We start from the raw sequence: 13,057 nt of genomic DNA, 5'->3' as shown, positions 1-13,057 counted from the left end.
TCTCACAGCACATCTCATTGACTTTTGACTGACTCTTACATATATGTATATAAAATCCTAAATGGTCTTGGACCTTCTTATATGTCTGAAAGTTGGCTACTCTATGTCCCTACTCACTCTTCAATCCTTCAGTCCCAAATTGCTAGCAATTTAATCCTCCTCACAGAGAAGAATCCCTTTGAACCTCTATATGTGAGACTGGGATGTACAAATAAACTGAATTTTGAGACTTGCCAGTGAATCTTTTGCTTTTCATAAATACATTGTACTCTTCTATCTGCATCTTTCTGTAAATTACAGGAATTTAAACACAGAGTAAACCATACGTTACAACATGTTATTTCATTAATGTAAGCAAAATGTTATCTGGTTGGAGCTTGTTAAATGTAAGCATTTTTTGTGACAGTAGACATCAGATTGGTTTAACATAACAAGATAGTACAGCAGATAATACTTAATGTCCAAAGAACTGTGATGGATATTTTTTATTATTATTATTATTATTATTTTTTATACATTTTGTGGAATGTATGAAAATAATCATCAGGATAAAATATAAAGAAAAGAAACTGCAGTTCAGAAAAATGATACATACATGCACTTTTCAGGTTCTTGCTCAACTTCTGCAGTCTTGACTCAAGTAAATCCTTTAAGGAGCTCAAAAAGAGCAAAACAAGTGTAAAAAAACACAAGAGAAGTGCACCTCAAGATATGTTATTTATGCAATTTTTCATAAACTTGAAAAATGTAAGGCATTTAGCCAAACCATCATTAAAGGAGACAGCTCACCCAGCTCTCATAGTCTAGAAAATGAGGGAAAAAAAACATAATGTAAACTTTTTTTTAAGATGGCAAAGCCAGAGGTGGAATAACGGCCACAGAAGCTCACAGAGCAGAGACCGCAAAAGTGACACGGAAAATATGTCATACACTTTTGTACTCTTCCAAGATTAAAAAAAAAATGAAAATAAGGCTGTAAAAATAAGTAAACAGTACATTTTTGTGACGTACAGAATAAATTAGGGTGAAGTAAATGGACTACAAAATAGACCAGTTGATAATTTGATATCAGAGCACCTTCATGAGCACGTTATGTAATAATCCATGTATCTTTAATTACATCTTTCATAGCATTTTTTCATGCCCTTCACTTCTGTACCCATATTTATTATGTATTCCAAAACTGTAACTTTTACTCACAGAAAATAATATGAGGCTTTATTTAAAAGACAAGAAAAGATGTTGATAAAAGCAGTGGCTTTCTATAACTTTAATCTTTATGTATCATCAATATATGAATAAAAAATTATAGATTTTTTGATAAATTCTCTATGACGTTTGTCTCACACTAGATGTTATTTTAAACAATAAAGATAACGTTTAATACTGTAAGAAAACGTGTTAATTAAAGCAATACATCATCACACTTGACATATAGTAGCAGTCAGTTTGATCACTGTGTAATTTGCTACATTATGTTCATCCAAGAGGATAATAATATTGCATTTCATAACAGATGATATGAAACTGGAGCTCATATGGGAATTGTGGAAAAATAGAAATACATAGAAACATTCACCTCATCATAGAAAAATAAGAAAGTTCTTTTCTTGTTTTCAGTTAATGCTAACATAGCCATCGCACAGCTGGATATTTCTTCTCATCCTTTTGTGTCACCTTTTCCAATTTATGAGCAACCCATTTGTTATTGTAACCTCACAATTATCAAAGGAAAAATAAAAACGATTTCAATTAAATCCAAAGCAAACAAATTTCATTAAAGAATGAGTCTAATATGTTGTGTGATGATCAGAGATGTAAGTGTGGAGTGCAGGTACAGTACAAGGGCCCTCTGAGATCTATTTTTCACACTTGGAGATGGAACAGGCAGTTGATATTAAGCTATTACTGAGTATTCAGAGCTTCAGCTGCATCGAATTCACTGTTATCAGCTTTCGTTCAGAATACAACATTCTGATGAGACAGCCAGCGTTTTCATTTGTCTGGACCTTCGGTGACGGCAACGTGTAACTTTTCCACCGCTCAACGGTCTCATCGTTGTAGTCTAGTATAAGTAGCACCACAAAAATCTATATACATGAGAACTATTGAATATGTTTTATGCTTCTTCTGACACCAGAACATATTCTCATCACATTTGCATTTGGATAGCGATCAAAAAGGCATCTCCAACATCTGTACAAACACAGTCCTTATACAACATTTAAAAAATGAAACAAAAAAAACATGAGGTCTGCCCATTTTCTGACCACCCAGAGCCACGTTTTAGCAAAGATTTATACCATTAATCCAACAATTTCTTTTCTTTTTGGAATAAACATGTTTATTAGTTGAAAAATAAAGCTTCTCATCCAGCAAATGCAATAACAACATTTGATTTTTTGGTTGTTTTTTTTTTAAATCTCAGACAGGCAACATGTATTATCGAGTATACCAGTGGATCAGCTTTAACATGATGACGCCCATCAATCAAGGCTGCAGTTATGCTTCAAACACTTTTTATCGGAAATGCGAACGCCACTGAGTGGCATGTTTACACTGGGTGTGAAATACTTTGTCCTTACAAATCAAACAGTTTAATCGTCATGTTTTCATCTGAACACTTACACTTTTAATATGCGCATTGACATTCAATCACTTTTTTTTCCCTCGTTTTCTGCTAAGGAGCAAGTGGCGTTAAGGTGTCAGTAGCTTTGGGACAGACCTCAAAGAGGAAAACACAAACAAAACAAAGGCATTACCACAACCTTCTAACATCATCATCATTATAAACATACATTTAATGTAACTCGGATAGTGCTTTATATCGTTTATAAAACATAAATACACATTGACAGAGGCAGTGACATCGTGCTTCATGTTGAGGGACAGGGCAGTACTTTATAATATATATATATATATATATGTTTGTTCATTTAGAAAAATATTGATTTTACTATTTTATCTTGTTCTTCATTGACAAAAATATCCCATTTAGATCTACAGACATTCATACATCATGGTATATATAGTTTTATATATATACACATGTTACCTTTAACTATGTAGATGGGTATGGACTTAATTTTTTTTTCCTCGTAGTGCACAGCATGCCTCCAAAGTTGCCAAATGAAAAAAATACAATAAGATAATGAAACAATAAGTACAATGCAGATATAATAGGAACATTTGTGAAGAAATCTCCCACTTAAAACGACAAAACATACAAAAATAATAATAAACGGTAACAGTACAGGAGAAAGCGGAGGTCAATGCAAAACAATTAAACACACAAACAAATATAAACATTAAAATATATAACGGTTCTTACTCAAACATACAGGGAAAAAAAAAAATTACAAATTCACAGGCAAAGGAAAGGACGCTTTACTCCAAAACAACAGCCCACATGTTCTCCCCTTTCGTTTCCAGGTCTTGCTTTTGTGCTCACTGGCCCCATCAACCTCAATAAAGAAAGAAATAAACGGGCCAGGTGCCTCAGAGTGGACGCACTCACAATAAACGCACCTCCGCCTCATCCCCGCTAGAGAACAGAGGAGGTACAGAGACCACTGAGCCCAATGTTTAGAGGTTGTCTGAATCACTATCCCCAAAAAAGAAAAAAAAAGAAAAGAAAAAGTCTCTCCTCTAAATAAAGGCATCGGTTCACATCTGAATGAGTGTGAGCAAAACTCTGAGCTGGTGCGCTGCAGCAAACATCTTCAGTTGTTGAAAGCGATGGCGTGAATATACGCATGTCGGCCCAGGGCGATGAGGCTCTGTGGTATGGAGGTGTTTTTACTGAGGTCACCCTTCCACACAGTTGGCAAGAGAAGATTTTTTTTTTCTGTGTGTTTTGTTTGTTTGTTTATTCTTTTTTTTTCTGTTGTTGTTTTGTTTTGTTTCCTTTTTTTAAAACTTTTGGTCACAAAAATCCGTCGTTAAATTGAGAGCCATCCTCTATCCGGACTCCCTCAGAGCCTTTCCTGCTTGCTTCCTTAATTCCTTAAGTCTCTTTATATCCTCACAACTGGTGTGTCTAATCTTCATTGTGTGAACAACATGAAAAATGGCTCAGCAGAAGACAGTGGCATCCATCTTGCATTTTTTTTTTTTTTTGCATGTGTGTGTTCATCAATTATGCGTCTGTGTGCGTGTTCAGAGTATTTAGCTGCTGTTCACTGTAAGGATTTGAGCAACGTGCTCCAAGAAAAGACTCTTCCGTTTGGTTGGGCTTGCGTCCATGTCCTTGTATGACAGGGTGCAAAGGGGGGCATGTTAGTTGAGCCGGCTTTCACTCAAGGTCCCAAGGGCTGGAGGGTGTCTTCGGGCTCTCGGGGGTCGAAGACTTCAGAGAGAAGGAGAAAGAGACAGAAGAGGAGAAAACAGAGATGGGTAGAGATGGGTCGCACAGCAGGTAGGCAGACGTCAGAAGATTTTTTTGTTTTTTTGTTTTTTTGTTAAAAAAAAAAAAAAGAAGAAAAAAACGAGAGAAGGAAAAAGCACAAGATTTAGTGGCGGGCTGTGACACTCAGATCCTTAACTTGCCAAGTCCAAACAGCAAATGAAGAAGCAGAGGGAAGTCGAGCAGATGAACAGTTAGAGGTGAGCGAGAGATCAGCAGCCTGTCTCCCACGAGAAGAGACCCTGAACAGAGCGTCCTTCGTCCCTATTTCAGATTTGCACAAATACATTCAGCGAGAGGAAGAAAAGCATGGAAAAGGATGGGAGCACTGGAAGAGGGGCAACCGACAGAGGGAACAAGTTAGGGGCGCTTGTGCTTGTCGGAGTGATGGTGTTGTTTCTTACTCAATCAGAGTACAAGCTTAAGAGAATTCACTGTGAATTCATCTGTTAAGCCACAGAACTTAAGATTGGCAACATGGACTCGGTTTTTGTAACCCAGTTTTATTCACCCATAATGTCCAGTTGCGAGTGTAATAGAAAACTAAAATATAGTGAATGTTAAAGGTTAGACCTAATGTGCAACTATTTGTATGGCTCTTAATTAGGATACATTTCAGAATGTGTAAACTTATAATCCAATCAGATGTAAACCATTGGTTGTTTTTGTTGTTATTTTTTTTTCCTCAATCGGTGAGGCTGATCGGTACTGTGCGTGTACTTCAGCCTCTACTTCCAGCGAGAATAATGTGCGTGCGTGTTAACATGTGTATGCGTGTGTCTGTCGGTCAGTCAGAGCGCCAGCAGAGAAGGCGAGTTCAGAGAATCGGACGACTGCTCGCTACTGCTGTTCCGCTGGTTGGCACTGACCCCGCAGGCTCCCTCTGGGTAGGTGAACACAAATGAAGATGTGTATGAGGTGTTGTAGCTGCCAATGGCCGCATCGTCATGGTTAACACCACCACCACCACTGTCGTTGACCATAAGGCATGGCCCACCAGGTGCTGGCTCACTTGAGCCATAAAAAGAACTAGAGAACTCTACCTCCTGCATTATTCCAGGCTGAGGCTGCTGCTGGACTTGCTGCTGCTGTTGAACCGGAGGCTGGGACTGTGTGGAGGCCGGATGGGCTGTGTAGGCAGGAGGCAGATAGAAAGAGTCTTCCTTCACAGTCAAGCCCACAATGGAGACAGGCGGTTGTAAGGCCTGGGGAGGCAGCTGGGACTGCACTGGAGGCAGCTGTGCTGAGCCCTGCTGAGGCTGGTCCTGGTATGGGATCTTACAGTTTGCCTGGTGAGCCACCAGCACAAATTCCAAGCGCTCTTTCTCCTTCTGTAGCTCTGAGATCTCTGCCTCCAGTTCTGCCTTTGCTTCCTCCAGTAGGTCTGTCTCCTGTGGGTTGGTACAGAGGATGAAAAAAAAATGGGGAAGAAGGAGACGGGAACAAGGCAAAGGTGGGTGAAATGGGAAGATGTGCAGCAGATAAAAGAAAGGAGTGTTAGGTATGCCAATCTTCTTTGTGTTTATTCCAGTAGAAATACCTCCCTGCTTCCCCTACAGCCGTATATGCAATGTGGCTTATAGAAGAGTATGTTAATTAGGCCTTAACTACCAAAAGTACAATAGTCTCTTTTGAGGACTGTAATTGTCTTCGCTGCAGCTAAACACCCATTACCATAATCCTCTCTCTTGTACACACATGCAAGCATTTATTACCCCACCACACGATGCTATGGGAGGTAACATAAAATATGCAATTATCATCATCATTCGCTCTGAAAGCAAGAACAGGGCCAGGCTCACCGACTGCAGTCTGTCTGTAAGTTCTCGTCTGCGATTTCGGCATTTGGCAGCAGCCAGCTTATTCCTCTCTCGACGAACACGTCTCTTTTCTTCTTCCTCGGGTGTTAGCTAAGATAAGGAAGAATACAGATTAGCTTAAAAAAAACACTGGCTATTTAAAAAATATATTTTTAATTGACTAATTTAGCTTAAAAACACCAAATAAAGCTACATTTAATCACAGCTGACAGATAAAAGTTGCTTGTGCCTGAACAGTGAACTAGCCTTCTGCCGTTTAGTAGGTTTGTGCAAATGAGAAAATACCAAAGCAAACACCAAATAAACCAATTAATTACCCACCCACCCATTAGTGTTAGCACACACCACTGCTTAACATTACAGACACAGCACTATTACCTTTACTGGCTTCCTCGTAAACAATATACCTGCAGTGCATGTGTAACATGCGAGGGTCAACAGACAAACCATTCAAGCACGCAAACTTACTAACACACCAACATCTCCATCTTCACTCACAGACTCTTCTCGTGTACGGCGAGTTCGGGCTCTGGACTGACGGACAGGGCCGGCTGCTGGCCCTGGAGTGTCTGAACTCGGTGGGGTGAATCCAGACACTGAGGAATAACTCGGGCCTGGCATGTCAAACGGATCAACCAGTGAAGCTGGTTGGGTCATGGTCGTGGTCCCGGTGGAGCCACTCTGTCCAGAAGCCTGGGATGAGATGAGGGTTGGCTGTACCATCCACTGCAGGTCCTGACTGGTGGTGATGGCAGTGACGGTTGGCACGAATGAACCGGGCATCTCACCTCCACCACTTGTCCCTGGCCCGCTGCCCACAATGCTCAAGCCAGCACTTGCTGACACACACTCCTGAGGAGGATATGTTGACAATTAAGTTTTATGGACCAGAGCTCAGATCAGGTAGAGCAGCAAAAAAAATACAGACAGATACAGAAAAACCAGTAAAAACAAGCTGGGATCTGTGCATCAGTCTGATCACTGTAGCAAACCGGATACATTTATTACAAACATGCACTGAAATTCTCATCAGCTGCAATAAAGATCTGCTTTAAAGTGTAAAATGCTTTAAATTCAGATTTCACCTAAAACTATTTGCATCTGTTTGCTATTCTCATCTGACTGTAGATAAACTACAACAAGGTGTGAAAAACCCTCTGCTCTGAATGTGGCTGAATGTATGAAACAACAGCTGAAGAGATACTAGTATTTATCATATACTAGGAAAGTCATGCTAGGCTGCCACAAACAGAAAGAAGAATATTAACATTAATAATTTAAAATGCCTGGACCCATTATGTTAACAATTACATAAAGAAAGGTTTAGGCTACCTGACGTGATACAGTATTAAGACTGCTTAGTGATCAGACATTATACGCCAGGGGTATCAAACTCATTTCACATTGTGGGCCACGTGCAGCCCACAGACATTTAATCATACATTAAACCCCTGAAATATTTTAATATAAGAAAAACAAGTGCAGTTTTAAGTGATATGACTCAGTTTTTCTAGATGATAGAGAAATTCCACTTGGGGCTTAAATTGTAAGAAATAAATCTGTAAAATTAAGGAAGAAGTTCTGTTAGCTCATTGTGCAGACTGTCCTGCAATTATAAAGCTGAAAATGTTTGTTAGTTGACAGAATGTCCTCTTTTTATTTATTTATTTTTTCTATAGTAAACTTACTTTATAAATTATGCATTTCTATAGTAGACAGTGAAAAAACAGGAACATTCTGCCATTTAGCTGTTTATCTGTTACTACTTTGGTGAAGTATAAATAGCTGTGGGAGAAGTACAAAAGCCATAAAACCTATGAAAAAAATACAGCAAAAAATCTAAAAAATTTATGCACTCCTTCACATTTTCTAAAGCTGTCAAGTGGGCCAGATTAAAGACTTTTGTGGCCACTTCTGGCACTTGGGTCTTATGTTTTACACCCCTGTTGTAGGCCTATATTACCTAGACCCAGTTTCTGACTTGTTTCCATTTCTTGACATTCATTTAACCACCTTTTCCGTGGGATTTACCAAAGAGTGGGGAAATGCTATTTGTTGTAAAGGTAGGAGCCAAAACGTGTTAAGGTAACAGCCTTGGATTTCTCATTATATAGAGAATTTTAATTAAAAGGGTGTTCAAGAATGTTATGTTTAACTTTAAGCAAAAAACAAACAAACAAAAAAAACCCTTGAAATTTACGACTGTAGGTGTTTTTATTGTTAAAATAAAAAAGACAGGCTATTAAGTTTTCCTCTGCGCCCATGTCTAAAAATAGTCGTGGAAAGCTCAAATCTGTCGCTGGTATTTTATATTTCATACTCGGGGGAGTATCGCCGTTTATTAATATTCATTTGAAAGCGTGTTCAGACGTTTGGACGGGCGGCTCTGAGAGCGACCGCCTCCACCAATCGTTTTTCTCTAAACGGCGTCTCTCCCGCCTCCTTCCTCCTCCCCCGTCACACCCCCGGTGTTCCCCTTGGCAACGCGACGTAGCACTCCAAAATAGAACGGGCATTTACGTCACGGCGAGAGGAGAGCGGAGCGAGTGGAAGGAGAGAAGCGGGGCAAAGGGGCGGGGCTGCGGCGCTTACGTCGGAGAGTTCCAGAGCGCTGTCAACCGCGTTGAGCACGTTGTCAACGCCGCCGCCGGGGCTACAGTCAACACACAGACGTTGAATTTACATCCAGTCATCCCGGTCATTTAAGTTCTGACTGCAGAAAGACCGGATACACCAAATGTGCTGACTTGGTGTAGTCGGTCTTCTGTTAGCGGTGACAGAGCCCACTGCTTCATAAGCCATAAATACGTTTATATTCTGTATATTTATACAACTGACACACCATGCAGAGTGTGTTTAAGCAAAAGCACATGTCATAATTAAATTACAGGTTCATACCCAGTGATCGCGTGTCAGTCATGTTGCATTTTTAAACGAATAAACAATCCGAGGTAGAAACGCTCTCCGACTTTTGTTTTCACTACATTTCCAGTCTGCTGACTGGAACTTACCTGTGGAGCACTGGTGGTCGGCGGGCTCCCGAAGGAGTCCACGGAGGAAAGGTACTGGGACTCTATAGATGGAGACGAGCTTCCACGGGAACCGCTGTCTGGGTCGCCGGGAAATCCTTGGTACATCTCCCCGGGGGGGCCGAAAGAGAACGCGACACCTGCAGGTACCGGAGAGAGAGCGATGTCACCTGCAGCGGCAGGGCAGCGGCACACACAAGAAGATTACTAAAGGAGGAGAGGTACTGTAGGGAGAGAATGACTGATGTTAAACTCGGTGCACTTAACCAAAGCCAGCTGGCGCTGGCTTTAAATTAGGCTGTTCTCTCATAAATGATGGCAGGCGGTTAATAAGTAGCCTGCAGCAGCGTGTTTCATGCGTTTAAACCGGTGTCAGCAGGGAAAACTGTCTTTAAGCATCTCCTATGAAGCCGTCTGAAGCGGACAGATGCTCCCGACCTACTTTAAAATAGTGCGCTTTCAAAAAGCGACTTTTGCTCTCAAACCGTTTGCGCTCACAGCCACGAAAAGTAAGCGTTTCTTACCTGTGTAAGTCTTCTTGTTATTCCCCGGTGAAACGCTCTTGGTCTCTTTCCAAAAAAGTTGCATGAAGACTCTTAATCCAGTTCCCCGCTTTTAGACGGGGGAGGGAGGTCTACCAGTTCAATCTATGAAGAAGTCCTCCCCGGTTCAGCGGTAAATCCTCTCAGTGCTCTCCGTTATCCGACCTTATCAAACGTGCAAATATACATCCATAAAGTCCGCTCACGGAACGCCGGAGGACGCTTGCTATATTACGGTGCACAGTAGCAGATCTTGTCTTATGAATGAAGCCCAGAGTAGAAGCAAGACATTTCAACGGTCTAGTCCCGCCTCGGAGTTCCGCTGACGTACATGCCCATATTTGTGCCTGATGTTGTGTTTGGTATCCTTGGTGACGTTGAGGGATTCCCTCTGCCACTGAAATGGACCAGAAGCTCACCTCGTCGACGGATAATAATAGACTTTCTTCTTTCTTCTTTTTTTTTGGTAATATCACGGGCACGAGATATTTCTCACCGTCTGACAATTTCTGAGAGGAAATTTTAAGAAGCTCGGGGGTGATAAATATGGAAAGTATCTATTTAGGACTCTGTTTGCGTGTGTTTTTGATTGGGACATTTATTTAGTCATAGCAATACATAATATTCCTATAATGCCTACATCTGTAATAGATTGTGGAGGATTGTTACGTTGAAATCAGTGGCACATTTACCCAATTATAATTGTAATTAGTCTGCTATAGATTGGATAAACCTATAATATATATTCTGTAGATATTGTAACTGGGATAGATAAGTAACCTTTATTTATTTATTTCATTTATTTTCTTTATTTATAATATAATACGTAACCTGGAAAACACCAGAAGAAAAACAATGGATTAAGTTATGCAATACTCACAGCTCAGGACGGAATCCCGTCAACATGCGAGGGAAATCCTGCTGAAAAGTTTCTCAGGACACGCCCTCGGGAGTCCTCTGTGCTTGTGAGCTTAATGTTTTAATGAAAGGAAAGCCTCCTTTTCTTCTGTGACTGAATACTCCTTAAACCTGAGGGCAGGTACGACGCCAAGCGAGGCTTTACTGCATGCCGAAAAACGACTTTTAAAAATGTATACACCTAATCTGTTATGGATTTGAGTGTGGGCAGGACAGTCAGAGAGCACTCAGAGAGTGTCAGAGCATCGGTCTTATTCACACCCCTCTCCTCCTCCTCCTCCTGAAGAAAAAAAAAAGGAAAAATAAACATTAGTTGGTAAACAGCAGTGTTATTCTGACATGTACAGTGGGCAGCAGTGACGGAAATCTGCGCCTGTCATTGCAAACATCACCGGGACGAGCACAAAAGTGATTCATTAATAAAGCCTACATGCGAACAGCAGTGGGAATGTGGCAGGTGGGAGTTTGGCATTGGCTTGGGGGGAGGAGGGTCGCTCCAAGGGCCAAATGCGGGAACATGGGGTGTCAAATCATGAATGAAAATGTGAAATACAAGGCCTACGTTTTGTGTTCGTGATGTCACACAGTGTCACTGGGCGGGCTTGCTGCTGCGAGAGGGCTACGGCAATACAGTCGGTGTGTGAAAAGGCGTGAGCAAAAAGGGAAGAGTTGGGGATAACGAGTTATTAGTCAGCGCCGCAACAACGTCAGAGACGAGGATCCACGGAGGACGCTGTGTCCCATCCGGACTGCCGCTACCGGTGCCGTGCGGCTGAACCGGGATGACTAACTCCGTCGATGCGAATTGTTCCTGATGGGGAATTATTAAGGTGAATGGCTGATAACGCAGGAAAGGCAGCCCACATTCACGGGGAAACAAATCACTGCCGACTAACATAGCTGCCGCTATTTTAACACAACATATATCTAGTCTGATTAAAAATACAGACATGCTTCCCAGCGACAGAAGAAGACGTGTTTACTTTTAATAATCTCTAAAACAAGCGGTTAAAAAGAGACACGGTGTGCTAAAAGAGGCAGGGGCCATGTGCTGTACACTGGTTTGCTGAATGTGTGTAGCGTTGCGTCGCCATGGATACGCCGTTGCCTCTGACGCAAGCACGTATAAATTTGGTCTTTTTTGTTATGCCGCTTAGCAACCGGTTTCCGTGGCAACCGGCTATGGGTGACAAGACAGCAGCCGCACACAATATGGCTTCCGGATTCTTTCTGCACAGCGGCAGCAGCGGAGAGGAGCAGAGAACAGTGCGGCGACTGTTGTTGTTTCAGCGCACTTTTAACCGATAACGACCGTTTTTTTATCTTCCTTTTCCCCACTGTGCTGCCCGAACTACCCTCAGGCAGTTACAGGTTCAACATCACTAAACTAGCTGTCATACCGTCCGAGCAGTCGCCGGTAAAATTCCCGACTCCATGCGCTAGTCGCTGTGTCGTTAAATATGCAGTTGGTATGGCCTCAGTTCTCATTTCGTGCAATAAACACATTCACTGTTACACAAAAGGTGGGCTGTAATTACTCCTGTACCTGCAGAAGTGATTAATTATGCATTAATTATAATGTTGTGAAACAGGTCATTAACTTTCATTCCAGTGAATTAAAGGTGATCTACTCAGCGTCAATAAGTTGCTTGGATCATATAGATTATAATTAAAACAGCAACACTTTATCAGTGAGCAGCAGGAGTTTGCTTTGCCAAGTGTACAAATGCAACTAGGGTTGCATTTGTAAAGGTTGTAAACCTAACATGTAAGTTAATGCTGAAGTTTTTTCATAAGTTTCTTCATAGGCTCCGTGGGCCTAAATAGTTAGTCATGGCTAGACTTTAGTCAGAGATGGTGTGGAGTTTCTAGACTGCAATCCTCCCTCCAGACTGTTTGCTTCATCGCAAGTTTGTTTGTTTACAACTTGCAGTGGTCTAGACTCCTGCCAAGCTAGGTAAAAATGAAAAAATAGAAAGTGGTTGGTGTTGTCTAATGCCCCTGACGTGCTTTGTTTTGCTTGCCCCTGTCTCTTAGCGTATTTTCGGGAAGTCACTAACTTGCACTGTGCTCATGAGGCCAGCCCCTGTTTCCTTTTGGAAGGCGGGCCATGTTTGCTTGGTCTGGCCCAAAATACTTGTTACTAGGCAACGATTAGGCCTGTCCCACTTGAGAGCGGTGTTGTTTACACCCCTTTCTGGCTCCATATCCCAACAACATTGCGTAACTCTCACAGGCTTCCCCCACCTAACTGAGAGAAATTTGATCAGATTTCTCCCCCCCAGCCAACCAAAGCGTCTCATACTCTTATGCCACAGCTCTTTTTTCGGCCACTCTACAGTT

General features: G+C 41.5%; 1 protein-coding gene across 4 annotated transcripts; it reads right to left on the bottom strand.

Moving 5' to 3' along the window:
- Positions 1 to 3,325: 3,325 nt before the first annotated feature.
- On the bottom strand, positions 3,326 to 10,027 carry fosb (FBJ murine osteosarcoma viral oncogene homolog B). 4 transcript variants are annotated; one of them, XM_063493664.1, is made up of 6 exons: positions 9,779 to 10,027; positions 9,237 to 9,424; positions 6,694 to 7,077; positions 6,208 to 6,315; positions 5,449 to 5,796; positions 3,326 to 4,348 (listed from the first exon to the last, which is right to left on the bottom strand). In XM_063493664.1, the coding sequence occupies exons 1-6, from the start codon at positions 9,840 to 9,842 to the stop codon at positions 4,295 to 4,297; spliced, it is 1,146 nt and encodes a 381-aa protein (XP_063349734.1). In that variant the 5' UTR covers positions 9,843 to 10,027; the 3' UTR covers positions 3,326 to 4,294. The 4 variants fall into 4 exon arrangements, with proteins under 4 accessions (XP_063349734.1, XP_063349730.1, XP_063349731.1 ...); XM_063493660.1 differs by lacking the exon at positions 3,326 to 4,348 and having other exon boundaries at positions 5,004 to 5,796; XM_063493661.1 differs by lacking the exon at positions 3,326 to 4,348 and having other exon boundaries at positions 5,004 to 5,796; positions 6,724 to 7,077.
- Positions 10,028 to 13,057: the final 3,030 nt, after the last annotated feature.

The sequence above is a fragment of the Pelmatolapia mariae genome, linkage group LG14 (genome assembly GCF_036321145.2).
Source record: "Pelmatolapia mariae isolate MD_Pm_ZW linkage group LG14, Pm_UMD_F_2, whole genome shotgun sequence".
Lineage (NCBI taxonomy): Eukaryota > Metazoa > Chordata > Actinopteri > Cichliformes > Cichlidae > Pelmatolapia > Pelmatolapia mariae.
Note: the sequence above shows the minus strand (reverse complement) of the source record. Positions and strands in the feature narration are given on the sequence as shown.

Excerpts from the sequence above, each read along its gene's own strand:
- fosb (XM_063493660.1), bottom strand. The coding sequence starts at position 9,842 with ATGCAACTTTTTTGGAAAGAGACCAAGAGCGTTTCACCGGGGAATAAC. Across the intron at positions 9,425-9,778 it reads TAACAAGAAGACTTACACAG|GTGACATCGCTCTCTCTCCG; the intron begins GTAAGAAACGCT and ends CTGCCGCTGCAG. Across the intron at positions 7,078-9,236 it reads CGACCACCAGTGCTCCACAG|GAGTGTGTGTCAGCAAGTGC; the intron begins GTAAGTTCCAGT and ends TATCCTCCTCAG.